This window comes from Desmodus rotundus, chromosome 1, assembly GCF_022682495.2.
Source record: "Desmodus rotundus isolate HL8 chromosome 1, HLdesRot8A.1, whole genome shotgun sequence".
NCBI lineage: Eukaryota > Metazoa > Chordata > Mammalia > Chiroptera > Phyllostomidae > Desmodus > Desmodus rotundus.
In genome coordinates this window covers 177,602,634-177,630,528 of record NC_071387.1, presented here as the reverse complement: position 1 = coordinate 177,630,528, position 27,895 = coordinate 177,602,634, and the positions used below count along the sequence as shown (strand labels likewise).

The 27,895-nt window shown below is 52.2% G+C and overlaps 1 protein-coding gene across 5 annotated transcripts in view; it reads right to left on the bottom strand.

Annotated features, from left to right (window-relative positions):
• Nucleotides 1-7: 7 nt before the first annotated feature.
• Nucleotides 8-27,895, bottom strand: part of PLEKHG4B (pleckstrin homology and RhoGEF domain containing G4B) — an 83,541-nt gene continuing 55,653 nt past the window's right edge. Inside the window, exons 8-23 of one of the 5 annotated variants that reach the window (XM_045186374.2) lie at nt 25,441-25,557; nt 25,037-25,135; nt 24,277-24,419; nt 23,437-23,575; nt 19,431-19,574; nt 18,235-18,527; nt 17,788-18,036; nt 15,086-15,338; nt 13,932-14,021; nt 13,625-13,855; nt 11,845-12,015; nt 11,057-11,237; nt 9,624-9,740; nt 9,211-9,438; nt 4,301-4,479; nt 8-1,862 (exon numbers count right to left, since the gene is read on the bottom strand). In XM_045186374.2, coding sequence (XP_045042309.2) covers nt 1,857-1,862; nt 4,301-4,479; nt 9,211-9,438; nt 9,624-9,740; nt 11,057-11,237; nt 11,845-12,015; nt 13,625-13,855; nt 13,932-14,021; nt 15,086-15,338; nt 17,788-18,036; nt 18,235-18,527; nt 19,431-19,574; nt 23,437-23,575; nt 24,277-24,419; nt 25,037-25,135; nt 25,441-25,557 — 2,640 coding nt within the window. In that variant the 3' untranslated portion in view covers nt 8-1,856. Of the gene's footprint in view, nt 1,863-4,300; nt 4,480-9,210; nt 9,439-9,623; nt 9,741-11,056; nt 11,238-11,844; nt 12,016-13,624; nt 13,856-13,931; nt 14,022-15,085; nt 15,339-17,787; nt 18,528-19,430; nt 19,575-23,436; nt 23,576-24,276; nt 24,420-25,036; nt 25,136-25,440; nt 25,558-27,895 lie in introns of all 5 variants that reach the window. The other 4 variants (XM_045186370.2, XM_045186373.2, XM_045186371.2 and 1 more) reach the window with 4 other exon arrangements.

Below are 27,895 nucleotides of genomic sequence, written 5' to 3'. Positions count from 1 at the left end.
GCGATGCCTCCCAGACAGGGTGTTCACTTGCTCTGAGGGGTGGTGGAACACAATGTTCCAAATATGCCACTTTGGAAATAGGGATTACTTCGTGCTAAAGGCACCTGAGCAACAGCAGGTTCGCTGACCTCCCCTTTCCTCCTGAAGGCAGGAGCTAAAGCTCCATGTGGAAGTCACCTCCCTGCACCAGGAGGGCTGGAGCTCAGGCCCCAGAATTCTGAGCAGACTGACCTCAGGAAACACATCACCTTCCTTTACTTTTCTACGATTGCCTCTTTGCTCAACTTAGAGAAATGCTTGGGCTTATCCACTTGGGGTCTTCATTTCCTGAAGGCTCCCACGTCACCTAAACCTTATGTTAAATAAAAGTTTGCTTTTCTCTTATTAACCTATCTTTTGTTACTAAGGTGGCTGGAGAAGCATTTCCTCCCTACAGAGCCTGGGCATCGATTGCTGTTAACTGATCATGGAGTGAGTAACACCCCCACCCCACACACACAGACACACACTGACAGTCACCATCCTTTGCGGCAGGGCTGGAGCAGTTAGCGCACAGGCCAGCTGGACAAGCACCGGTCTGGTGGGATCACAGCTGGGACAGAGGTAGAGAGAGAGATAAAGAGCAAGAGAAGGAGGGGGAGAGGAAGAGAAAGGCAATGGGAGGAAAGCATGTGCTGAGGGGTGTGGCCCTCCCTCAGAGTCCTGTCAGGCAGCTGTCCCTTCTGAGCCTCACTGCGCCTACCACCACAGTCGGGCAGGTGAGGTGTGGGCGTGAGGCAGTGGAACTTCGCCCGGCATTGCCAGAGGGTGTCCCGTGTGGATGTGGACCCCAGAGAGAGGCCCAGCTGTCCTGGCCACGCCCCCTCCCTTGCAGGAGCAGGGCTCCCTGGTGACGTAGGTGACATGCAGGAGATGCATAACCACGTGGTAGAAACATGCCCCATTTATTTCTGTTCCTAAAGTTTGGGACAAGTCAGCACTAAAAAAAGTAGCAAAACAGTTTACCCAGCTGGCAAATCAGAGGTGGCCCCTGTCACCACTGCTCCTGGTCTCGGTGGTCCATGTGGTTGGGAGGAGGAGGGGGAGTGGGGGAAGCTCACTACAGGTCTGGCATCTCCCCGGCTCTCCCTGCTTCTGACTCAAGTCATCTGGTGAGGGTGGTCCTCTCGGGCAATGTCCACACTGGCAGGACCTCCCAGCACGGGCTCCTCAGGGCTTCAGGCTAAACTGCTGTGCCCCTGCCCCATCCTGGTGCCTACCTGGGAAGCAGGGTGTAGCCTTGTCTCAGGCTCACAGGTGGAGACTGTGGCCCCTCAGCCTAACTCAAATACCGCTCCGATGACTACACACAACTTATAAAAATGAAAGAGAACTGAGATTCCCATTATCCTTGCCCTGAGTCTGGGATGCACTTCCATGAGGACCGTCACCCAGGCCCAAGTTGCCAAGAAGGTGGGGAAACACAGTCCCAGAGGGCTCACCTTGCTCTAAGGCCCGAGACTGTCTGGGCCTCCACACAGATCAGAGGTCTATGCACTCCCACTGTGGTGGGAAAGGCCTGGCCGCACAGGGTGTCCATGCTGGATGGAGGTGGAGGAGGAGTTGTACAAGGAAGGACGAAAGGGAGACCTGGCCATGCCCAGGTGGTGGGAGGGTGGGGGGAAATAATGGGGATGACTTCAGCCCTCAAGGGGAGTGTGACCAAGTAGCCCGAGTTGCCCGTGGCTGGGGGCCGAGTGTGTCAGGAGACCGCAGCTTCAGTGTTTCACCCCCAGACCTCACGCACAGATCTGGGCCGAGGTTCCTCTGTGCTAGCACTGGGGTTCTCCCTGGAGGGGCCACATCTTGTCCAGATGTCAGAGCTGTCAAAAGAATGACCGGGTTACACACATGCCCGGGCCTCCGCCCACTGGCCCCTCAGCCCCCAGGTCTGTCACAGCACAGGGCCCTTGTCTGTGAGGCCCTACAGGGGTCCTCACACCCCTAAAAGCACCCCAGCTTGTGGACACACACCCTTTCTAAGAAGCACTGAGGCCAGGCAAGGCCAGGACAGGGCACCATGAACAAGGGACTGGATGAGGCTGACCTTGCGCGTGGCAGGTGCAGCGCTAGTCTGTGAGCTGGCAGGTCTGGGCCTGGATGGGAGTGGCCACTGGCAGCCCTCAGCCCATACCGCGGGGCATCCGTGGGTGAAAGGGTTTCAGCCCTGAAATAATGTTTCAGGTCTGTGTTTGCTGTTCTGATCCTGGAACGTGAGTGTATGAGTGTGTGTGTGTGTGTGTGTGTGTGTGTGTCTTACTAGCAGCCATTCATGTGAACTGAAATCACTGATGATTTCACACGTGAATTGTGGAAAACAGTCTACTTTACAGGCACGAGGGATCCATGTGTACATGTAGATTTGTAATTGGCTCTGGGACCTACACGCACACTGAGGGTGATCAGTGCAGGGAGGCTGTGGAAGGCGGTGGGGAAGATGGGAGTGCGTGGGCGGGGGGCTCTTCTCTGGAGTGTGAGCATGGAACTGGGGCCAAGATGCCCCCTGCAGCTTTGTGCCTCCCCCACTGCCTGCTGAGACCGTCCAGGCCTTGCAATTTCTGTGGCTCCCACCGAGGGCGGTGGCCCCCACGCAGCGCCACGTGCCTGCTGCAACTTGGATTTGAAGTGTGCACAGGAATCCCTGCACGGAATCCCGGACAGCGTGAGTGGCAGCCCTGGCCAAGACACAGCCTCATCTGTGGACAATCACTGGCCGAGGTCTAGCCACGGGGTACAGGCAGGTGGGAGTAGGTGTCAAGGAGGCCCCATTTTCAGGAGAGGGCCCCAGGTCCCCTTGAGCTGCTCCTGATAGGGGTACTCTGGAGGGTGCCCCAGAGGCAGGGGTGGATAGAGGTGGTCACCCCTGCCTTGGCCTGGCCTCTGGGGAGTGACTAACTGTACCAGGCCTGGCCTTCCCGTCGGAGAAAGACCTGAGCTCTCAGAAATGGCTGGATGCTGGCCTCAGATATACCAGTTACCAGGGGGTTTAGGCAACGAACCCCCCAGGGAGGTTAGTCAGGGAGATGGGGGAGCAGCCCTGCCTGGCCAATGCGCCCCTCCCACGGTGCTAATGTCCAGCTCTACCATTGGGATTTGGAAGCATCTGCAACAGGCAGAGACACGGTCAGGCAGCTTGGGAGGTGGCAGTGTGCTCAGCACCTTAGGGATTACAGTGGACGGACGAGAGAACCCCTGGTATACTGGGGAAGCTGAGAAAGCCTGTTACTTGTGGAGTGGTTTTCCTGTCACTCAACCTGCTGTCCAGAGGCTTAAGACATGAGGGGTTTTGTTCTGACAAAAGGGCAGGGTCACTATAGAATCAATGTCACTGGTCGTCCTGAGTGATCTAGGGCATGGGAACGAAACACCTGTTCCCTGACTCTCAGCCCCGCACACGCTTCAAATCGGACCTTCCCTTCTGATGCTGCCAGGGGGTGGACTGCGGGCGTCTCCCCAGACCCAGAGATGTGCTTGCACAGTGATGTTTATGACCCAGGGTGGGCGAAGGCTACTGCACCCACAGGCCTGGCCACGTCCTGAGGAAAAGATCTCTGTTTCCTGTCTGACTGGCCCCTGTCCTTGGTCACTTCAGTCCCTCCCTCTCAGGGATGACGTCTCTGAGTGCACATCCAGGGCAAGGTCTAGGGCCTCCTCCTAAAAAAGGCTGGGCCCCAGACCCCCTCTGAAGGTAAAAATACACATTTGCCTCAGTTCGGGAAACACTGATTTGCCAGGTCTGTGATCCCATCAGAGGGGCAGAACTGGGGGGTCCTGTGAACATCCTGGGGGGCTGGACTCCAGGTAGAGCAGCTGACCCTTGACCCTACACCCTCCGACTCCAGCTTGCCCTTCACTGGGCTATTTGGAAACCGACTCTGCTGACCATCAGCCGTCCTTCACCCAGGACTGTGGGGGCCTTGAGTGGGGGCAGCGCTGGGCTTGAAACCAGTGAACGCCAGATGGTTCAGGTCAGGCTTCCTTGCGGCCAGGAAAATCTAGGCAGTGAGAAGGCCCTCAGTCTCCCCCGCTAAGTGACTCAGAACTGCCCAGGGACGGGGCCTGGCCTTTGGTTTCAAGCCAGCTTGTCAGGCGCGCAGTGCTGGGGTGTGGGTTGGGAGCAGATTCACATGCAGAATGACCCTGGGGGTTGGGGAGGGATGGTCTGTGTGGCCTCAGGCAGCCCAGCATCACTTGGGTGGGTACTAACTACCCACTAAGCACCTGGCCTCTTGAGTGGGGTTTCAGAAAAGGGGGCACTCACGGTTGTGGTGGACTGGCCTCTGTCGAGCAGCGGCTGTGGGTCCCTCCAGAGAAGGGTGGGAGATGTTCCCTGGGGGCCTTCGCCAGAGAGCAATCCTGGGGGGAGGGGCCGTGAAAGCTGGGGTTGGCCAGGGCTGCTGTCCCCCAACACGCACTGGGAAGACTCGGAGCTCTCCATCCCTGAGAAGAGGAGCCGAGTTAGGGCTGGTCCATCAGGGTGAGGGCTGCCCCTGTCCACCTTCCACAATCAGGGGCCCAGATCCTGTCAATCAAGGGCTGGCTGTTTCCTGCTCCAGGTGCAAGTTTGCAACAGCCTGTGAGGGCTGGGTAAGAACAGGACGGTGTGGCTGGAAGGTAGACACCGCGTGTGCTCATGGGCAAGTGTTTCTTGACCTGCTTTTTGGAAATTAGAGTAGAGCCAGTGTAGCCGGAAGACCAGGGTGGGAGGCACCCAGGCAACCTTTCCACTAGCAGGAGGCCTCCAGCTCATGCTGGGTGGCTCTGTCACCACTGGATGTGCAAGTCAAAGGGGAAGCAGAAACTGAGACCAGAGAAGGGCCTCATGCTTTAAACAATGAGAACAGACCGACGAGGCCTACCCCCCACCCCCGCCACCCCCATCTCCCTGCAGGACTGTTGGCCCCTTCGGTATCACCCCAGTCCCAGACCTAGCCAAAGCCACTGGGTAAAGGCCCAGGGTCACTCTCCATGTCTGGGACCTGTGCTCTAGGCCAGTACCGTGTGAGTGGCTGGTGGCTTTCCTCTGTGCTCCTCTGCGGGGATTGCAAAGGGCTGTCTGGGTACTGAGCTGAGGATGGCCAAGCTGAGCCCTCAACACATACACTTCCACCTTGGCCTCACATCCAGGCTCCTGGGCTCCAGACTTGGCCTTGACTGGAGGCTGCTTCAGCCCAGACGTGAACTACCTGTGGTCCGGGAGCCAGAAGTATGCACCAGGGGAGTGCAGTCGCTCCGGACTGGCAATGCAGCATGTCCTCACTGTGCTCCGGTGGCCCGTCCCATGGTGGCTGCTGCCTGTTCTGACCAGGTGTGCAGCACACGGCCACCTGGGCTCCCCCGCAGATTTTATGTGCAACACCTTCAGCTGGACACAGAGATGCCTTGGTGTCAGTCGCAAAGCCCTCAGATGCTGGCAATGACATATTTCTGGGCTTGGGAAGGTGCTTGTCCTAGGCAGTGTGGCCCGAGGACGAGCCACATCTGGGCTGTGGGATGGATTTCACTGAGACCTCACTGACCTGAGGAGGCCCGACACCTGTGGTCCTTACACCCCACACAGAATGCAGAGAGAAGCGACTGCGGGGAATTCCACGGACACATCCCTTCCTCCGTGTGGAGGTGTGTGCAAAATACTGCTTTACCGGGATGTAAGTGACACAATGGACCGCACACCTCTGAGGTACAAATAGATGACTTTGGACATGTGTATACACCATAAGGTCACACATGTGTACACCCCAGCCAGACAGGACACGTGCTGCTCACCAAAAGCTGCTGGTGCCCATGCATGTTCAGTGTGGTCACCGACACGGTGAGCACTGGGTCCGCCTCGGACCAGTCAGGCCTCTGTTTTTTGTTCCCTCTTCCTCTTTCTCTGCATTCTTTGGACTTTTTCCTTACAGTTGCATTTGGTCTCCTTTGTTGGTGTATCAGCTCTGTCTTTTTATTTTAGAGGTCGTTTGGGGCTTATAATCTAAGGATCACAGTTTACCTTCAGGTGATGTCACTCAGCTCACAAGCAGTGTAGAACCTCGAGTCAGCAAACTCGGCTGTCCGACAGCACTGATGCGCCCCTCCTCCTTTCTCGTTCTCTGTTGTATCATTTTGGGTACTTTCTACTGACGTGCCTTCAAATGAACCAACACTTTCTTCTGTCACCGCATCTGATGTTTTCACCTCAGACATTGCAGTTTTTGCCTTTGTACGCTCAGTCTGGGCGTTTTCATATCTTCCACGTCACCACTTAAATTTTTAGACCTCAGCAACGGTTACAACAATGGTTTGTAGGCCACGACTGACAATTCTGACATCTGTGTCAGCTTTGGGCTGGCTTTGCCTGATTATTCTCATTATGGTTTGTTTTCTACTTCTTTGCTTACCTGTTGCTCTGAATGGATGTCACACAATGTGAACTGAACTTATTGGATGCTGGATGCTGGATGCTTTTGTGATCCTATAAATCTCCATGAGCTTTGTCCTGGGATATAGTTAGGTTACCTGGAAACTGGTCCTCTTGGGTCTTGTTTGGTGAGCTGGTGGGTGGGTTGGGGGAAGTGTCCAGCTGAGTGCTCCCTCCTCCTGAGGTAGGGCTTCCCGAGGACTCACCTAGCACCCCTTGAGTCCCAAGTGTCTCACCCAGCTGGTAGGAACAGGTGCCCATGTGACTGTGCAAAGTGTTCTCCAGTCCTCACGTGCCATGCCAACCGGTACTTTGCTGGATGCTGGAGTCTGGAGAGGACCCATCTGTCAGACCCCCAAGGCCTCGCACTGCACAGGTCTCTCCTACTCCGTCCTGCAAGCCCCCACTGCCTTGGTCTCCTCCACTCGGGGAGTCCGCCTCACCTGTCCCAGGACTCTCAGGCAGAAAGAGGGCAACCACAGGGCTCACCTCATCTTCCCGCCCCTCAGGGTCACTGTTCTCTGTTGTTGGATGTCCTAGGTTTTGAAATTTCTCATTTCATATATTTCATCTGGTTTTGTCTTCTTTTTAAAAAATATATTTGTTTTAAATCTATTCCCTGTTACATTGTCTTGGATGGAACAAAGTTTTTTAAAAAAATTTATTTATTAATGAGAGAGAGAAACATTGACATGTTGTCCCACTTATTCACGCTTTCATTGGTTGATTCTTTTTTTTTAAGTATTTTTTATTGATTATGCTATTACGGTTTTCCCAATTTTTCCCCCTTTATCCGCTCTCCACCCTGCGCCCCCAACCCTCCTGCATCCCCTTCCCCCTTAATTCATGTCCATGGGTTGTACATATAAGTTCTTTGAGTTCTGTTTCCTATACTATTTTTTATCTCTCCCCATCTATTTTATGCCTAATTATGCTTCTTCTTCTCTGTGTCTTTTTCTCCCTATTTCTCCCTCCCCACTCCCCAGTAAACTCCCTCTGTGTGATGTCCATTTATCTGATGTCTCCTGATTTCTCTGATGTCCATTTCTCCTGTTTTGGTTGTTTGCTTAGTTTTTGTTTTCATTTTCTTTTCTTTTAGGTTCATTTGTTGATAATTGTGAGTTTGTTGTCACTTTATTGTTCATATTTTTGATCTTCTTTTTCTTAGGTAAGTCCCTTTAATGTTTCATATAATAAGGGTTTGGTGATGATGAACTTCTTTAAGTTGACCTTATCTGGGAAACACTTTATCTGCCCTTCCATTCTAAATGAAAGTTTTGCTGGATAGAGTAATCTTGGAATTATGTCCTTGCCTTTCATGACTTCAAATACTTCTTTCCAGCCCCACCTTGCCTGTAAGGTTTCTTTTGAGAAATCAGCAGATAGCCTTATGGGAACTCCTTTGTAGGTAACTGTCTCCTTTTACTTTAGGGTTTTCTCTTTGTCTTTAATCTTGGGTAACTTAATGATGATGTGCCTTGGTGTGTTCCTCTTTGGGTCCAACTTCTTTGGGACTCTCTGGGTTTCCTGGACCTCCTGGAAGTCTATTTCCTTCGTCAGATTGGGCTAATTTTCCTTCACTATTTGTTCAAACAAGTTTTCAATTTCTTGCTGTTCTTCTCCTTCTGGCACCCCTGTAATTCAAATATTGGAACGTTTCAGGTTGTCCCAGAGAGTCCTTAGCCTCTCCATTTTTTTGGATTTGTGTTTCTTCGTTCTGATCCGGTTAGATGTTTATTTCTTCCTTTTGTTCCAAATCGTTGCTTTGAATCCTGGTTTCCTTCTTGTCACTGTTGGTTCCCTGAATATTCTGCTTTATTTCATTTTGGGTATCTTTCATTTTTCATCCAAGCTCAATCAGTTATGTGAGCATTTGGATTACCAGGGCTTTAAATTCTCCATCATATAGGTTGGCAATCTCCTCATCGCTTAGTTTGGAGGTTTTGCTCTGTTCTTTCATTTGTGCCCTATTTCTTTGTCTTGGTGCAGCTGATAGGTTGTAAGGGGGTGGGGCCTTAGGTATTCCCCCGGGGCAATGCAACCCTCTTTGCTGTGCTTTGGCGCTGCCTGTGGGGGAGGGGCCAGAGAGGGAACGCTGCAGCTCGCCTGCTCTTCTCTAGCTCACTTTCCAACAAACTCTTGTGTCAGACTGGGAGTATCTCCCACAGGCAACCCCAGCCAGAGCCCAGTCAGCTCTGCGACTCACTTTTCCCCTTAAGTCAGCCCCTCCCACACAGCTCTGCCAAGCTCCGCAGTCAGCCCCGCCCCTCAGCTGCCTCGCCTCGGTTTTTCTGAGTTGGCTGGTGGTGCCCGTGCGGTCCGCCTTACTGGTCTGGTTGTTCTGGTTGGTTTTTTCTTTAATTCCTTGCTTGTTGGAGTTCCATGCAGTTTGATTTCCTGGTGCTTTTGGTTGTTTACTGATTTTAGATTGGTTGTTATCCTCCTTTTGGTTGTGTGAAGAAGCAAAGGGTTTCTACCTACGCCTCCATCTTGGTGGGAACTCCCTTTCATTGGTTGATTCTTATATGTGCCCGGACCAGGGATCGAACCCACAACTTTGGCATATTGGAACTTTGCTCTAACCAACTGAGCTACCTGGCCTGAGCCTGAAAGTTTGTTTTTTTTTTTTTAATAAAAGAAAATTTATAATTTGTTTGAAAATGTTGGAAGTATATAAAATCAAGTGAAACAAAAGAATACATACACTGGCCCCACCCACATCAGCTGCCAGAAGCTGCAGCACACGCAGCCAGAGGCTCAAGAGCACTCACGCAGTGGAGTCTGGCTCCCCGTCTCCTGCTCCAGTTCATCCTCCTCAATGCAGGTGTGGACATCGTACGGCCAGGGGCAGTGGGCTTGGCTAGCGGACACGTGCAGGGTGGCAGAGGACTGGCTGCCGGAGGAGGAGGTGCTGCTGTTGGAGATAGTGGAGTGCGGTCTCTTGAAGGGGGTGCTATGGTTACGGGAGGGCACAGATCTGCACACTTGGGTTCTTGACTCTGGAAGGGACAGAAAGCAAGTTGGTTTGGCCTCTGCTCCAGAAGTGCAGCCTCGATGCAAGGACCAGTCAGAGCCCTCCGGAGACTGAGCAGGCTCCTCGGCCTGCTGAGTGCCACCCCTGGTGCTCCGGGGCCTGGGTCCCAGTTGGCAGAGCAGGGTGAGGAGAGGGCTGTGGCCACCTTACCTGTTCCGTTTATGACGTGATTGACAGCCCGACCATTTATGGCTGCGTTGCTGGGCTTGACATCCAGGAATGGTTTGCTGCCTAACCCTATAGATACCATTTCTTGCGTTCTGAGTTCTGAAACAGAAGAATGTAGAACACTTTTCCGAGTGACTCCTGGGTTTACTACGGAAGTGCAGCCTACACCATCAGTCCAGACCAGAAGCATGTCGGGGCCAGGCCCTGCGCCCCAGAGTGATGCTGGGGGGCTGAGGTGCTAGGTCTCCCAGTCTGGTACCTGCACCTGGTCTGGCCTCACAGTCGCCTCCGTCAGAGGGCATGGGACCAGAACCGAGTGTCCAAGTGAGTAGAGAAGGGAAGGCTCTCTGTCTGCTGGTGAAGGCAGATGAGCAGGGCTGGTGTAGAGTAGGGGACAGAGGCCTCCAGGACACACATGGCCATGAGAAGGACACACTGACAGGTGTCTGTGTGTCTCTGAATACTGAGAGGAGATCCAAGCAAAAGGTGAGAGCCTAAGAATGAATTATTTTGTAAAACTAAAAAAAAAGAAAAGAAAGATAATAATTATAGTTGATGGGAAGACAAAGAGGGAGGGGCAGGAGAAGAGGAGACAGGGCAGGGGATTGGGGAACTGGCTGCAGGGCCTCCTGCTTCTCACAAGGGCTGGATCCATTCCCAGGGAACTGAGAAGCCAGTGGGTACCCTGAGCAGAGCTGCCTCGTGTGGTGTGAGCACAAACATGTATGTACGTGTGCACATATGTGGGTGCATGTGTGTATACGTGTGTTGTGTGCACATGTGTGCAGGGGTGGTCTGTGCTTCAAAGGAGGCAGCAGTGGGGGGCTGTGGGGCATCTCTGGGATAGGTCAAGGCTCTGGCCAGGGTGCGGCCACTGAGGGGACGGGTGGTTGTGTGTGGCTGTTTGGACATCAGAGCCATTAGGGTTTCTCAGGCCTGTGGGTCCAAGCTGCCATGGGAAGGCCAGCTTGAGGGGTCCCTATGAAGATGGCATTTATAGTGGCCACCTTGTGAGTGTAGACAGAGGTGCCCAAGTGACTAAATCAGGGCAGAGGAGTGACAGCAAGAAGGAAGAAACCTGGGTGGGGGTCCCTGTAGGAGGGACCCTCACCTGCAGGGTGCCCACAGGCTCAGCATGCAGTCAGTCAGGAGTCCTTGCCAAGCAGGGCGGGGTGGACAGCATGGGCCTCAGGGGCCCAGGGAGCCCGAGCCCGAGCCCTTCCTCTGTGTGCGGCAGTGCAGGGGCAGGGTCCTGTTCATATTTGTTTTAAGGCGAAATACATGTTTGTGTGCTGATGGGATAGATACACACTTCCGGGTAAATAGTGCCGACAGAGGGCCTCCCAGGGGCTACCAGGCCTGGGACTGGACAGGACCCCTGGCATGGAGCTGGCCTCAAACCCTCTCTTGCCCACCTCTGTTCCTCAGAGCCTGCCGCCACAGGATCTTCCCTATCGTGTCAGTCCACATGGTCTTGACCTCTGGGGAGCTCGCCTGGAGAATGTAGGACTCCTGCGATTTCCGCCACCTGCAGAACCAGATCTCAAACTTCACACCACTGTCCCCGACGGTCTCCGTCATCCCGATTTCAGCCATCTGCAGTCACACCATGGGAGAGAACCAGGGAGACGGTCTCTGAACAACTGACCACTTGCAGGCTGACACTTTGACCCCAATGCCTCGGTGCTAGAGGCCTCTTCACCCAGACACCAAATGGTGTGGACAGGGTGGAGCCGGGGGTGAGAACAGGACAGGGAGGATCCAGTTTCTACCCCATCCAGGCTGGCTCCTTCTTGGAGCCTCAGTTTCCCCATTGGAGAAATGAGGGCTAGATGAGAAGGTTCTGTGGTACTCTGTGGCTGTCACACACTGGGTGGGGTTACACAACCACCACACCTCTGATGTGTTCCTCAGTGCTGGCAGGTAAGGGATTTGAGTGTGGGCTCCTCCCAGGAGCCCCAGAAACTCTTCACCCTCAGAGCCTCCTTTAGGGGCAGGAGAGCTGCCCAAGACCCCCTGAGGGGAGGGCCTCTCTGGCTTCCCAGCCACTGAACCAGCACACAGAAAGCCTTGATGCTTTTGGAGTCTGAAGTTTTCACAATTCAGCCAAAGAACCACAGGAAAGAACAAATATGTAGTCCCTGCTCATCTACAGGGGCCTGGCCTGATGCCAGAGGCACAAGGCACAAGGCAGGTGCATTACCTTGAAGGATTGCTTGTACGTGTAGATGTCGTAGCCTCCGTCCACCTTTCTGGTCTTGCTAAACAGGATGAGGTCATCAAAGAGGAAGACATGCCTCAGATACTTCTTTCTTCCACAGCAGACGATGAACTCATCCCGGCACCGCAGCTGCCCCTGCTCTTTCAAATTCACCTGCGGATCAAGGAGGCCGCTCTCAGGGATCACTGGGTTTGATGTGATCCCACCCTGTCCTCTGGAGGGGGAGGGGCTGGAGGCTGAGTCAACACAAAGGACAATGATCCAATCCATCCCACCTATGTAATGAGGCTTCCACAAACGCCCAAAAGACGGGGTTGCAGAGCTTCCTTTTAGTGAACACGTGAAGATGTGGGGATGCTCTGCACCCTTTGTCCACACCTCGTCTTGTGCATCTCTTGCAGCTGGCTGTTCCTGAATTGTATCCTTTATAATAAACTGGCGATCCAGTAGGTGAGATATTTCCCTGAGTTCTGTGAGCTGCTCTTGCCAACTAATGGAACCCAGGAGGGGCTGTGGGAACCCCCATCTATAGCTGATTGGTCAGAAGGACAGTTGACAACATGGACTTGCCATTGGCATCTGAAGTGGGGTTGGGGGGATTCTTGTGGCACTGAGCTCTTAACCTGTGGGGTCCGAAGTCATCGAAGGGTGGAAGATGTCAGAAGTGCGCTGAATTGTAGGACATCCAGCTGGTGTCTGACAATTGCTTCTATGTGTGGGGAAAACCCCACATTAGAATTGGGTGCAAACCCTCAGAGTGAGCTTCCCCTGTGCCCACATTCCTGCTCGTCTGAGTGGATGTTACACTAAAACCCTCTGTGTTCAATTTTACTTAACTTCTCACTTCATAGCCCTTCTGCTTGTTTTAACAGAAACCTCTTGTTGAAATGCTGGAGTCTCAGTCACTGTGTATAAATGTCCCCATGTGGTGACCCCAGGAGTCACTTTACAAGTTCCACACCTGAGCTGTCCCCCAGCACAGAAATCCCTTGGAGCTGCCCCCTGGGCCAATACTCGGGGCACAGCCGCTGTGCCTGCGCCAGTGCTCCTTGTGGATGGACTCCAGATGACAGACACCGTTGGGACGTCTCTCCCACTGCCTTCCCTCGGTGCAGGGCCCTGTTCTGGGTGATGCCTGGGAACCCTGGGTGGACCCCAGTTGTCCCAATCACTCAGCCAAGCTCACTGGGAGAGTCTGAGTGGCTGCGGGGTCTCGGTGACAACCCTGCAGTGTGTTCCTCTGCTGTCATTTAAACTCTTAATGCTATTCTTAGCAAGGTGTCCACATTTTCACCGTGCCCTGGAATTTCTGTAGCCATCCGTCTGACCATCAGAGATAAGGGATCCTGCCTGAGGGGGGTGTCCTCTTCTTGCCCGTGTAGTCCTGCCATGCCACCATGTTGGGGATATGGAGGCCTGGCCTCCGTCCCCAGCAGAGACCAGCCTGTAAACTGGCAGGCCAGGCCCCAAGCACGGTGGCCCAGCACAATTTTTATGCATTCAGTTGTTTTAAAATAGCCCCAATAAGGAGACATGTAGCATTTAGAGCCCACCTGCTGTCACACCCTTCAGCTGCTGTTCCAAAGCCAGTCACTGAGCTCCACTCTGCTCCCTCTCTCCCTCGGGTGGGGGCATCAGGAAGTCTAAGTTTCGGAGACATTCTTAAAGAAAAGTTCTGTGCTCCTGACCCCAGGCAGGTCCTTTCCCTTGATCAACCCCAAGCCCTGACCCAGAGAGCCTGTCGGGGCCTTGGGTCACTTACATTGCAGCCGCGGACAGCGTCCATGGCCAGCAGGTCATTGCCATGGCGCAGCTGGAAGCGGAGCATGTCCTCGGCAGCCTTCAGCTCGCCCAGCTCCTGCTCGCGGGCGGGGCAGCGTCTGGCCTCCTTGAGCAGGTCCTGGAGCAGAAGTGCGTACTTGCCCATGCGCTGCACGGGCTTTAGCAGATAGGAGGCCAGGTCCATCTTGTCGCCCAGTGCCCGCTGCTTGTCCTGCAAGGGCCGGGGGACAGGGTCAGCTTGGGCCGGGCAAGGGGAGGTGCGGAAGGCTCGCAGGCAGGGGGATGACCTTGAAGAAGGCGTGGCCGTGGCTGCAGAGCAGGGCGTCTGACTGGGGCTTGTTCTTGCTGTAGAGCACGTACATGCCAAACTGTTCTTCCTGCAAAGGGGAGGGCACAGAGCGCCTGAGTCGGGCTGGTCAGAACCTGTGCTGTGACCCCAGCCCCACAGCACAGTTCTCGCTGCGGCCACAAGAAAGGGCACAGTGTTGCGTTAAGGCCACCTCAGCTTCCCCAACACAGTGGGTACTCCTGGGGGCAGTGCCAGCGTTCTGGATGGGTCTTAGCTACAAAGGTTGAGGGAAGAGACTCAAGGAGCACTCACAGGGTGGGCTGGGGAGGGGCATTGGGAGTGCTGAAAGTAGTAAGGGTCAAGAACCAAAGCTGTCTAAACATTTAAAATTCTCACAATCACTGTCGGTATAAAACAATACACAAGTTGCACCTTTTGGCTAAAGCACCCTTTAAAAATAGCTGAAAAGACTTAATGTGGGCTTTCTGTCACCCATGGTGTTTTCTTGTGGTTACTTATATTTAATAATGTGGAGGCCAATGTGTCACCTGCCCACAGCACAGAGCCACTTGAGTGCCCAGATCCTACAACAGTGCCTAGTAGCTACTTGTTGAAAGAATCTCCTTTTTAGAGTGAATTAAGCTTTTATCAGAGGCCCCCTGAGCAAAAGGCAGGCAGTTCTCCTCCAGTCAGTCTGTGCATCTCAACCAGGCTCCCTCAGAACTGTCAGGCAGGTCCTGGGGTCCGTCTGGAAGGGGAGCGGGTGGGCCTTGAGCAGGAGAATCGTGAAGGGACCAGGTGGGCTTCCTAACGCAGGAAACAAGCTGACTTCGGAAGTTCCTTTTGGCCAATTTGGCTTGAGGGGTGGGGAAGCGGGGCTGCCGATACCATGAACTGTGATGATGGGAAGCCCCCGGCCCCACATGGCCTTCAATAAGGGTGAGCCGTGAGGACCATGTCCAGTGCTGTTGGCTCATTGTCTATTCTGGGTGCCTGTGTATTCACAGACCTTAATGTGCTGCTGGGGACACATTTCCTAAGCCTGAAATGCCGGCTCCCAACGGCCTGACATGTGGGTGGGCACTCTAGACCCCGCTGCTCCCAGGGTGAGCTGGGCTGAGGTCACTTCTGCCCACCACATGGGGGACTTACATGTTTCAGGAACACACGCCCCACAGCCAGGGGGCAGCGCCAGCAGTGCTCCAGCTCCGTGAGGAAGTGGTGGCGGTGGAAGTTGTAGAGCTTCTCCAAATTCCCAAAAATGATGCTGCGCTTCCCTCGCAGGTCCTGCGGCAGGTCCACTCTTTCCATTTCTGGAAAATAGTTGTCGACGACATATCCTAAGGACCTAACATACTCCCTCTCCGTGGAGATCATCTCGGCCATTATGTGCTGCAGGCGGCTGCTGGAAGACACAGAGAGCAGATGGGACGCTGAGGGATAAACACGATGGCGTGCGGACAGGAGACACACAGTGAAGTGGTCTGTCTTCAGCTGTGAATAATGCTGGGCGGCCCCACCCCTGAGTCGTGCTCATGGCTAACCTGGAGCTGCTGTCCTGATGTAGAGTAAGAAAAGGTAAGAGATACAGGGGAGGGGTGCATAGCATATGAAGTGTTTCCATGATATTGGTTGTGGCCTTTTCAGATGAAAATCCCTTGGCAAACAGAAGGGGAGAGATTTGCTGTCTCCCAGACCAAACTGATGCCTGCGGGTTTTCGTTTCCGGGAAGCCTGACCAGCGCCTGCTTCAGGCGGCAGCGGCTATAGCAGTAAGGGGACTGGGCACTTGGCCGTGAGCCCTGTGCAAGGAAGGCTGTGCTGGAGCTTCATGAGAAAACGTTTCTGATGCACCCCGACTACTAACCTACCAGAAGATATTTCTGAAAAAGCGGCTTTAAACTGCAGGGACATCCCGCCCGGGGCAGTGAGGAAATGGACAGCAGATAGTGGGAGGATTTGGGGGGATGCAGGGAGGGGGTGGCAGATGCCTCCTCCCACCTGGCCCAGGCCTCCTGGGGCTCCTTCTGGAGTGGCATGCTAGCATGTGCGTGTCACTAGTCAACTGGAACATCAGGGTACCAAGAAGTGGTCTGCTGGTGACATGCCCCCCTCCCCCACTGTTATTAAACAAGGCACACTGCTTTTCTCCCCTACTTGGTAGTAACCTATTGCGAACTTCCTTAAATTACTCAGTCCTAATGATACTAATGGCAGGTGGCAAGTTTTTCTACCATTATTTGTCTTTACTTTTTTTTTTAATTTGGAGAAAAATTAAAAGCTAATCATGGGACATACAATGTGGTCAGAAATGCTTCTGACTACATCCTGTCTACTACAGACCTGGAGAAGACCACCCTTACCCCTCTCCCCCATAACAGATTTCACAAATACTTGTTTCCAAGCACACAGCACATTTGGCCAAGGTGCCTGAAGGTGCCCCCGGGGCACAGCACAGCACAGGCTGTGGAGAATCACCTCTCATCAACACTCATGAAAACCAGTATCCTCCTTAAATACTCAGACACAAAATTAAAATGAGAGCAGTCTGAGGATTTGGACCAAATAAATGGAAATGGACTCATAAAGCCATAATAGCCAGAAACTTCTGGGGAAATGACTGCTGGCTAGGTGACAGCGTCTCCCTCTGGACACCTAGCAGGTCTGGGTGTTCAGGAAAGACAGATCTGGTTTAGTGATCTTGCCCATACCCCAACCCCCAACCCCAACCCCAACCCCTGGGCCCTGGAGTTTGAGGAGGACTTGCTCCCTTTTCAGGGTGTGCAGTAGACTCCTCACAAGCAGACTCGGGGGTGGTGGGTCTGTGGCCTGTGAACGGTGGCAGAGGGGACCTGTCCCCAGGGGCAAAGGCAGGACAGCTTTCCAAACCTGCTCCCTTCCTGACCCAGGATGTCTACTCTGAGGGACCAGGGGAAGCTCTGGCAAGTGGACACCTCCACCCCTTTGTACTGCTGCCCTGGAACTTTCCGCATGAGCGCAGTGGAACTGGAAGGCCATCCGCAAACCTGCGTTACCCTCTGCCGCTTGCCCATGGATTCCAGCCCACAGGGAAATACACCCTCGCTGCTCCCCTCTGCACAAATGAAACCTTTACCTTCAACAAGGTACATTGTAACTGCCCAAAGTTTTGAAACTTAAAGGTGTGTTTCAGAAGAGGATTTTGTAACCCTCTCAGTTCAGATTAAAGCTGCTCTGCAGGAGCCGGAAACAGGACAACAAACCAGCAAATAAACGAGGATGCCCCACCTCCAGGCCGCAATGCTCACTGTAAACACGGCCGGCAGCACAGAGGTGCTATGTCACCAGGCCAGTGTTCTCTCTGGCATTAGGGATGGGTGGAGTTCCTACCACTTCATCTAAACAATTAATAAAAAGTATCATTTTGCAAACATCTCAAAGACGAATTGAAATACACATCTATCTTCATTTGGGCAATAAATAAATGGGCACACACTTCTTACCACAGCACTAAAGAGACTTTTTTAAAAGCAATTTTTTAGGTAATTTCTTCATATTGTGGGTTTGATTTGCTTGCAGTCATTTTCTACAAATGGGCTCCATGTAACTAGACTTGGCTGTTTAACCTTCGGAGTGGGTGTGCCAGGTTACCACATGCCATGAAAGAGGAAGGAGTTGTCAATGATTCTGTTCTGACACTGGAGGTAACTAACATGTAGTTTAAGATCAAATGCAAGTCTGCCTGGCCTGGACCAGGCAGGACAGCTGGAGGGGGAGCTGTGGACTTTCTGTTCTGCAGAAGCGCATTTAACAGCTTTGTGTGTCTAGATCCCCACTGAACGCTACAACCTGAGGCTGCAGGGGCGTCCACCTTACCTTCCTGCTGGCCTCCTCCGGTCCTCCTCACAGGGGTGGATCCTGGAGGGGGAAGACAGGCTCCGGTTCAGAGTGACTGGGAGGCTTTCGACATGCGGCTTCTTCTCTGAGGCCATGGTGCTGGTCACCTCCAGGCCTTTGATGAAGACCCCCGTGTGGCCTGGCCAGTGGGAGTCCCTGAGGCCACTGTCAAGCTGCGGAATCTCGAAGCTTAGTGTTTTCTTCATAATTTTCTTCACAGGGTGTTTCCTGTGGTGGATGATGGGGGTCTGGGTGGGTTCCGAGGAGCAAGCGGAGCTGTCATCTGGGGTGTGCACATGTGGGTCCAGGTGCTCACCCTCCTGCCCACACAGAGCCACTTGCCTAGGGAGGCTGGACAGCAGTTGTGCCCACTCCCCAATGCAGCCCTTGGGGTCAGTGAGGGGAACCCAGGATGCCTCACCATACCTCGTCTCGGCCCCCAGGACAAGCTCGAGCTGCAAGGGGCTCTGGTCCGGAGGAGGGGCACTGGGGCCCGGGGCAGACTCAGAAAGAGCCTCCTGGGAGTGTAGGTGGGCCTGCTGGCACTGTAGCCTCAAGGCGTGCCACTGCCCCAGTGCCTGCTGGCCACCCAGGCTCAACACTGCCACGTGAGCAGACTCCCCCAGGGCCTCCTGACGACAGCTCTTCAAGTACTCGGCAACCAGCTCCGGGCCCAGGCGCTGCAGGCAGTCCCGGCAATGCAGTGTCACCCCATCCACCTGTGCAGTGGAGGAGAGCCCTGGTCAGTACAGCGAAGGGCTGGCAAGGCCAGATGGCTTTGTGAGCCCCACCCATGTCATGTGGCCAGTGAGTGACTCAAGTGAACTCAGCACAGGCTTATTCTGCCATCCAGGTGCCAAGTCAAGCATCAGGGTGAGCCAGGAGGCCACAGCAAGAGGAACACCCCTTTGCCCATGGTGGTAGCTGCCAACCAGACTCACCCACAGGGCAGACAAGTCCGCCACAGCCCCCAAAGGCACCACGAGGGGTGTCCCAGGACCATGGGATATCTGTGAAATCAGCTATTCCCCATCTCTGCCTCGTGTGGGAGCCCCAGAAATGGTGGGGCAGAGAACTCCTACCCCTGCCCTGGCCTGTGACAACCTTCCCTGACCCCTCAGATTCTGTCAAGAGGGGCTGTGCTCCTGAGGACTCTAGCCCCAGGGTCCCCAATGGCTAGGCAAGTCTAGGGTGCTGGTGAGGTCACAGGTATGTGTTGTACTGTGACAATTACTCTGGGGTCTTTGATAGTAAGTGGACTGAGAGCCAGGGATGTGGTCTGAAGGGAGTGCTAGCCAGCAGCCTGGGCGCTCGGCTGGCCCAGACCTGCAGGGGACAGTGCTCACTAACTGTCTGAAGAGTAAAGGACGGGGCAGCACAGGCGGCTCCACAAGATAAACTCTGCCAGGCCCCTCACTGCCTTGCAGAATGGGACTGGTGAGCACGCTGGGCCAGCTCTCCCTCTCTCCACTCAGCCTGGCTGGCGGTGGGGCTCAGACGCCTCCGGACATCTCGCACTGTTTCCTCTGTGTCCTGCAAGTTGTTCTCCATCAGCTGTTGTCCTTTCTGACAACACTGCTGTAGCCCAAGGAAGCAACCATCAGCACGAGCTGGGCACTTACTCTGGGGTTTCCGAGCGAGGGCTGGACTGCACCCACTGTTGGCCCAGCCCACAGCTCCTGCTGCTGCGGCTTCAGCTTCTCAGCACAGAGCATTTCCAAAGGGCCCGGGAATTTCATTTGCTCTTTTTCAAACCATGATCTGATCTACACAGGAAAAGAAGTTTTTACTTTTAAGCATGTTAAGGGGTCCGGCTCTAATACTCGCAGGACGATGGAGGAGTCTGACGCGGCTCAGGGGCTGGCTCGCCCGCTCCTGCAGATGGCACGCCTCGTCCCAACCCAAACGCTGCATCTTACTCAAACATGTTGGGAGTCACTGCATAGCAGCCAGGGCCACGACAAAGGCTCCAGTTTATAGCAATTTTCATTGTTTGGAAATGGAAATTAAGATCACTGAAACATAGATCTAGAATTTTCAGTTTTGAAACTTTTTTCTAGGCTAAACATGCCCCAGAGATATTCTTCAGGCTGGCGGTGCTTGGACACCCGGGGGCTGCCTGGGAGTGACAGAGGGGCAGATGGCAGCCTGGCCCACACCTTACAGTGTGACGAGGTCTGGGTTTTCATTTCAGAGACAAATCCTTTGGCAATATCACTGGGTCACAGTGAACATGTCATAGGGAAATGCTTCATTTTCATGCACAGTTCTTGTTGGACAGCAATGCCAGAGACCCCTGGCTGTTAGGTGCCCAAGAAGAGAGGTCTGTCACTAAAAATGGTGTCACTGGGCTGTACCTATGACAAGGATTGAATTTAGGGGTCCCAGATGTACGGGCACAGGACAGAAATCAGAGAGCATAATGTTTGTGGAGAGAGTCATGGAGAAAAACATTGAGATGGGAATTTTATGAGGAAGCACTGGTCACCCCAGGGCCGCCGGGTGGAGGAGCAGGGAATGGCCTGGGGAGCGGAGGCCTCTCAGGGAGAGGTGGAGAGCCCCCTCCGAACTCGTTAAAAAAGGAAATTCTAGTTGCTCTGAAGATTTAAATGGGAATATTCGAACCATAAAAGTCTTATGATGGAATATGTTAGTTGTTCTGTAACCTTAAAGTAGAAAAGCCCATTTAAATCATAAGCAAAGTTAAAGGACAGATTACAAATGGGAGAAATTATTTGCAACATCATCAAAGGATAGATAGAAGTGATACAATGAAACTATTACAAACAGTAGAGAAGTTGGCCAAGTGCAAGAAAATGCAACTTATTAGAGAGTAAATAAAAATAACCAATAAATGTATGAAGACAAAGTTCAACTGCAGCCTTAAAAGAAAACCCCAAATGTGAACACTGGTGAGATCCTGAGCTTTCACTCACCAGGTGAGGGAGGCCGCAACCTAGGCTGGGCAGGCTGAGGGGGGCCACTTGCCAATGTGTAAAAACCTCAAAGTATGCGAGCTCCGCTCAGCCATCCCGAGTTGAGGAATCTGTCCACAGTGAACAATCACAAAGTGTGAGGGACGCAGGCGTGGTAATGCTTGTATGGCAGCAAAAAGCAGGGCGGAGCCCGGGAGGTGCAGGCTGCTCGGGGTGCCCAGCGCACAGCCCGCCAGACAAGGCAGGTCAGAGACAGCTGTGCATGGCGTGACCACACTTTTGTAAAAAACTCTCTTTTCTAATTCTTCCATAGTGTTCATGCATTTCTTAGGTTGAAAAGAAATTAAACACATTGTAGATAGGACAATCTTATTTTTAGGTTAAAATGTATTTAGTACTGGGTGAAGAAGGCAGATTGAGACATACCTAATTCTGCTCCCTCTAGAAACACTATTAAAGCTTTAGAAAACTCCTTTAATTGATAAAAGATGGGGGAGCAGTGGGACTGGGAATGAGGGACAGAAAGTAGGAGGGCCGTGGGAGTCCTGAGCAGGGAGAGAGAGGGTGGCTGCAGACAGGTGAGGAGAGCACATTTGCAGAACACCATCAAGGAGAGACATTCAGAAAACAAACAAAACTCCATGGTAATTAAAAACGTTGTAGCAGAGGCAAAAACACTCACATAGGGTTAGAAAATCAAGTTTAGAAAATCTATACTCAAAGTAGAACAAAAAAGCCAACAAAAGGGAAAACAAGAGAGAAAATTAGTGAACCAGGCGGAAGTGTGGAATTCTAGAACATGAGAGAGCTCACCAAAGACAATAGATTCCAGAGCAGAGATGTGGTGGCCAAAGCAGGAACCCCCAGCCCGGGGTCATTGGGGCCAAAATGCCCTTAAGAGACCAGAGGTAAACAGGCATCCAGTGAGTAAAAATAGGGCCCAGACCAAGGTCAAGAGCAGAAGAGATGAGGACTCCTCCACTGCAATGCATGAAGCTAAAAGGCATGAAACGGTGCCTCCAAAATTTGGGAGGGAAATAAAGCTACAGTGAAATGTGAAGGTGGAAAAAGACATTGTCAGATAGGCAAGATCTCAGAAATTTCCATCCCACCACCCCTTTCTCTGGAAAGTCCTGGGGGGCATTCTGCTCAAAACCACAGAAAAATGAAGAAAGAGGAAAACTGGGTGTATGAGAAATAGGACAAAGGAGATGCCACAGGACAGAGAGGAGACCCACAGGACAGAGAGGGGACCCACAGGACAGAGAGGGGACTCCACACGACAGAGAGGAACCCCCGTGACAGAGAGGGGACCCACAGATAGAAAGGGGACCCAAAGGCAGAAAAGGGACCCCACAGAATGGAGGAGCAGGAGAAAGAGAAGAAGCCACAGGACATCAGGTGCTCCCGGCAGGGCAGCCCCTTCAGCCAGTGCTCCAGGCTGCCACCACCAGGGCCCTGGTGAGCCGGTTCACCTCCTGTCCGCACCTGCCTTGTCCTAGATGTGCTGATAGTCTCCTGCCCCTGCCCTGCAGCCTGGATCAGCCGGGTCACCATCCACCCCAGGCCCTGCCCCCCGCTGGCCCATGACTGGAGCTGGGGTTGGGTGTCGGGAGACCACGGAGGGGAAAATACAGTGTCCACAACCCACCATGCCTGACGGCCACCCTGGGGGTCCCCTGCTTTACAGTGGCGATCCGCCCACCCTGACAACTGAAGGAGCCAGAGACATTTTCCAATCACTTTTCAGTCTGCCATACACACCTGGCTGTGCAGGCTCCTGTCTTCACATGCTTTACATGGAAATAAGGGCTTATAAAATAATAAGGGTTTTACTTCAAGTATGTAGTCACGTGCAGCATAATGATGTTTCAGGCATCAACAGACCGCATATATGACGGTGGTCCCATAAGATTACAGCAGACCTAGCGATATGGTAGCCACGGTAACGTCGCGGCACAGCACATTGTTTGTGGTGATGCCCGTATAAACAAACCCACTGAACTGCCAGCTGTATAAAAAGTATAGCACACAGTTATGTACACACAGTACATAATCCGTGATAATAATCAGCGACTATGCTAATTTATGTATTTACTACATAAATCGTGATGCTTTAATCACGATTTTAGAGTGTACTCTTTCTACTTACAAAAAACATTTGCTGTAAAACAGTAGCTGTGTAATGGTGGTTCATACATCTCACTTTTACTTTCTCTTGATGGCATCACTTTCTCTTGTGCTTGACTTAATCTCGTTTTGCACAGTTACAGGCTGTACAGGCTGGTGGCCCAAGTAGGCTGTACCACAGTCTAGGTGTGTAGTGGGCTGTGCGCCCGGGTCTGTGCAAGTGCCTCTGTGATGTTCTCCCAACAAGGAAATCTCCTGATTATGCATTTTCTCAGAATGTATCCCCGTCATGATGCAGCACATGACTGTACAAGCTTCTGAAAAGCATTTATATGCACATATACATGGAGAAAAGTCTGGGTTATAACATACCAAGTGTTAACACTGATAATTTCAAGAGGCAGAGGTTTAAAATATTTTTCTCATTTGGCTCCTCTGACTGGAGCACTGACCTGGTCACCTACCTCCCAGAGCATGGCCTGGTCACTTCCTTCTTGGAGCATTGATCTGGTCACCCCCCTCCCAGACGTTGACCTGGTCGCTTCTCTCCCAGAGCACTGACCTGGTCACCTTCCTCCTGAAGGGTCCTCAGTTTGCGTAGACTCTCCAGCTCCTGCAGACACCTGTTGGAAGTGAGGACCAGCCTGTGGACCTCCTCGTCCACTTGGTTGTACAGCTGGGAGGCAGCCTCAATGCTGTCTCTGGAAGAGAAGGGTGGCGCATCCTGAACACTGGTGTGTTCACAGGCTGTCCCCTTGGGGATATGCTGTTGGTGACAGCCTACTTAAAAAACACAACTGCACTGATTTTTTGTCCCTCACTTCTGACAGAATGGAAACGCCAGATGGGGCCCAGATGGGGCAGCCAGAGCAGGAAATTGAACATGCCCATAAGTGGTGACACCTACTGGCCACACACACACACAGGCACCTTAGAGGTGGGACTGAAGTGTGGGTAGGTGGATGCAGCACCTCAGGATGGAGGAAGTACTTGGTCAGGACCTATGATGAGTTTTTTTTAAGGTTTTAAACCTTTTTTAAGGTTTAATAATTTTTAAAATTATTTATTTTTAGTGAGAGGGGAAGGGAGGGAGAAAGAAAGGGAGAAAATCTGGCCTGCAACCCAGGCATGTGCCCTGACTGGGAATTGAACCAGTGACCCTTTGCTTCACAGTTTGATGCTCAATCCACTGAGCCACACCAGCCAGGGCCCACTATGATGAGTTTTGTCTTCCACTTGAGCACTCCAAGGAATGGGCTAGTTTTTCCTCAGAGTCCTCCAATGAGACAAGCTCTAGTCCCATCAAGCATGTCTGTCAAAGGAATGGAGGTCTGGGCCCTTCGGAGACGCTGCCTGTGACAGAGGTGGGCTTCACCCTAACCTGCCCCAGCATGACACTCACCGGCTGTCTTCACTGGCCCCTCGCTCCTCCCTCCTCAGCCGTGCCAGCACCGTGCCGCCCTCCAGGCGGAGGGCCACCAGCAGCTCGTCTTCCAGGACTCGCTTCATTATGGCCTTGTGCTCACGGATGGACTCTGTGACCTCCTGTGAGTGTGGGAGGAGAACTCATAGAACCCCCTCCTCCAAGCAGGTCCTCCCAGGTCTAATGCTGGGTAGGAATTAGGTGTGACCACACTGGGCTTTCACCACTCAAACTCAAAGCACATTGGCATGGCCACGCTGGCCACCCAGTCCTAGCAGGAGGGTGGGCAGCAGATTCCAGATGCCTCACTCAGGGGAGGGAGGTCTGAGATTGAGACTCGAGGGCAGGGGGCAGAGGGAAGCTGAAACTCAGCAGCAGGAGAACCTGGGGTCCAGAGGGCAGCACACCCGGGCACCTATGAGGCAGATCCAGGTTGTCATGGTCCGTCTGGCCAACCCTTCTCTGTACTGTGTTTGAATTGCTTGCTCAACCACTCATGCCTTGCTGGCATAGTATCAATTGTGACAATGTTGTTTCTCTTTCTGGCAGGGTGGGATTTTTTTGGTCCCAAGGGGGAGGAAGTGGTTCTTTGGAAGTCATTTGCTAAGTGAAAGGGATCTAGTAATCAAAAGGGTTCGAGAGTTTCTGCTATGGATGATGGTGAAACTAAATATCCACTTTCAATTTTTAGCTAAATCTGTTTCCACCTGTCATATAAAATAAAATACAGAGCACTCACCTGTGCCGTGTTTAGGGTCCTGTGGGTGTTCAGGGAGCCAATTAAACTTTGTAGTAAAGCAATGGCATCCTGGCAGTTTGTGGTAAAGGGCTCCAGCTTCTATCGGGGTTTGAGAGGAGGAGACGATGCAGACACATTCTATTAGTCACTGAAGTAAGCAGCCGTGAGTTCCCATGTTTGAACTATTCTCAGGTAGCAAGCCTGCCATGGTGTCACCCAGCGACCTCTGGGTGTCTGCAGAAGCACGGGAGCAGCACCCTCCCTGCCCAGGGCTGGATTTCAGTGGCATTCTTAAGCCCGTGCCACGTGGTTGTTAGAAACAGACTAGATTTGAGTAAAAACATCCATTAGGAGAAGTCCCCTGGTGACTGTGGCACACGCAGCTGCTGTGAGCTGCTCCTTACCCTGCGGAGGCAGATCCAGTCACTGTGGCTGTAGGGAAAGGAGCCTTCAAGGTCTGCGGTCAGCTGGGAGCTGTCGACAAACTTGTGCAGGGCCTTCAGGGAGCCCACCACCTCATACTGTCGAGGGGAGGGAAACACTGCTGGAATGGCTCACTCCTCGAAGAACCACTATTGATGGGTTCTGCTATGCTGCCTTGTTGGGAACCACCCTGCCTGGTTTCAGAAGCTGTAACCCCTCATGGCTAAGGCTCAGTAAAAAGACCTTGGGACCATAAGCCACTTAGGAGACAAAGATTATCTCCCTGGCAGGGGCGCCACCTCTGCCCCCTTTCACTTCACCCTGCTTGGCCCCCATTGCATGACCGGTTAGCCAATGACGGATAAGATTCCTCAAAGGAGGGATGACCTAAGACAGGCATGGTCACGAAGAGGCCCTCAGGGAAGGACTTGGGGAGCTATAGAAAAAGGGGGTGATGGACCCTTGCCCCTTGGCTTTGACATAGCCTGAAACAATGCTTTAAGCCTGAAACAATGCCAGAGGTGGGTGCAGCCCTGTGCTGGAAAGGGCAGGTTCCCCAGGGCGATCAGGGCTAAGAAAGAGTGCATAAAATCCTGTGAAACTTACTTTGCTAATACCCTCAATTTAAATGATAAGGGTCCATGCAAGAAAAGAGTTTGTTCCCCAAAGTTTTATGGCCCTTTAACTATCTGACCCTGACTCAGAATAAGCCCTCAGAGTTCTCTGAATGTTATTATTTGATCATTTCTGCCTGACAATGGTTGATGAGCTTTATGTATATGCCCTGTATTCCTATGTAAATTAAACCCAATAAAAGCCCATTGAGGAACAGGTGTCCGGCCCTTCTCCTTTGAGAGATCAGCCACCTTTCCTCCCCAAGCAGATCATGTCTTGGTAGACATATTCTCATCCGTGGCAGCCGGGGGCGGGGGGTGGGGGGGGGTGGGGGCGGGGTCCTGCGGGCAGAGCCCCCCACACTGCCTTGCTGGTGGCATTAACGGAGTGTGTGTGGTTGTTATATAGGAAGGAAGGTGAGAAGAAGTGAAAGGCAAGGGTAGCAAAGAGAAATGAAGGAAAGGCCTCAATTAATGAAAGACAAAAAAAAAAAAAGAAAGGGAAAAACTGGGAAGGAAGCCAGGGCAAGACGTTAAGGGGAGAAGGGAAAAGGCAGGAAGAGGACAGGAAAAGTGAGGATGGAACTGAGGATGTGCCACCTCTGGTACAGCACAGCAGAGCCGTCTCGCACAAAACCACACACTCTGGACAAAGTGCAGCCACAACTGTCTGAAAGCTCTGGGTGGGGGGGACAAAGCCAGGCTTATTGTGAGCAGTTGGTACTTGGATGAAGGGACAGGCATGGAGGAAGTGTCCCAGTTCTGTGGCTTTGGTGGGAAGGCAGGCTGCCAATGGTGAGACTGGAGTGGCTGAAGCTCTGATAGAAATCAGCGTCTTTCTGGCCCCAAAAATCAAAGGATAGAGAGGGTGGAAAGTGAAAATCAATTCTCACAAGGGAGAAAGCCAGGAAAGAAAGCTCCAGATGTCTGTAAACTCCGACCCTGAACCTTGTGTGTTTGGGGAGGACTTCAAGGAGCTGAAGGCAAGAGCTGCACTGGACCTGTGCCAGGGATGGTTTTCAGTTTGAGTCTAACCAAGTTAAATCCATGCTTAAATAAAACTGTGTGGGGTTTATAAGAGAACCCAGAGTCTTTATAACAGGGTATTCACAAAGTCTAGAATACCAGGAACATGTGACTCATTCTCAAAGGAAAAGGCAACAAACAGAGGTCAACCCAGAGAAGACGTAGATGCTGTAATCATTAGATAAGCATATTAAGGCAACTATTATAACTAAGCTCAATGATGTAGAGGACAAATGCTTGCAATTAATGAGAGGATAGGAAATCTCATAGAGGTATAGAAAATATAGCTAAAAAACCCACTGGGAATTTTATAGCTGAAAACAACAATATCTGAACTAAACAATTTACTAGATGAGATTAACAGCTGAATGGAGATTAGAGTATGGAGTCAGTGACCTTGAAGACAGATCAGTGGGAACAACCTGACCTGAAGAAGAGAAAAAATGTTTTAAAAAACATTCTCAGAGACCTATGAGATGGCATTAGTATGTGTAATTGAAATCCTAGAAAGAGAGGAGGGAATCAGGCAGAAAAAACATTTCAAGAAATAATGACTGAAAACTTTCTAAATTTGGTGATAGATATAAAACTTCAGCAATACCTAACAGGATAAATATGAAAAAAAAATCAACATACCCAGTCACGTTATAGTCAATTTGGTGAAAAGAAAGAAAAAATCTTGAAAGTAGCCAGAGGAAAATGACACATTTCCTATAGATAAACAATTACTTGAATTACTATGAATTTTTCATCAGTAAATAGGGAGGCCAGAAAACAACAGAACATCTTTAAAGTG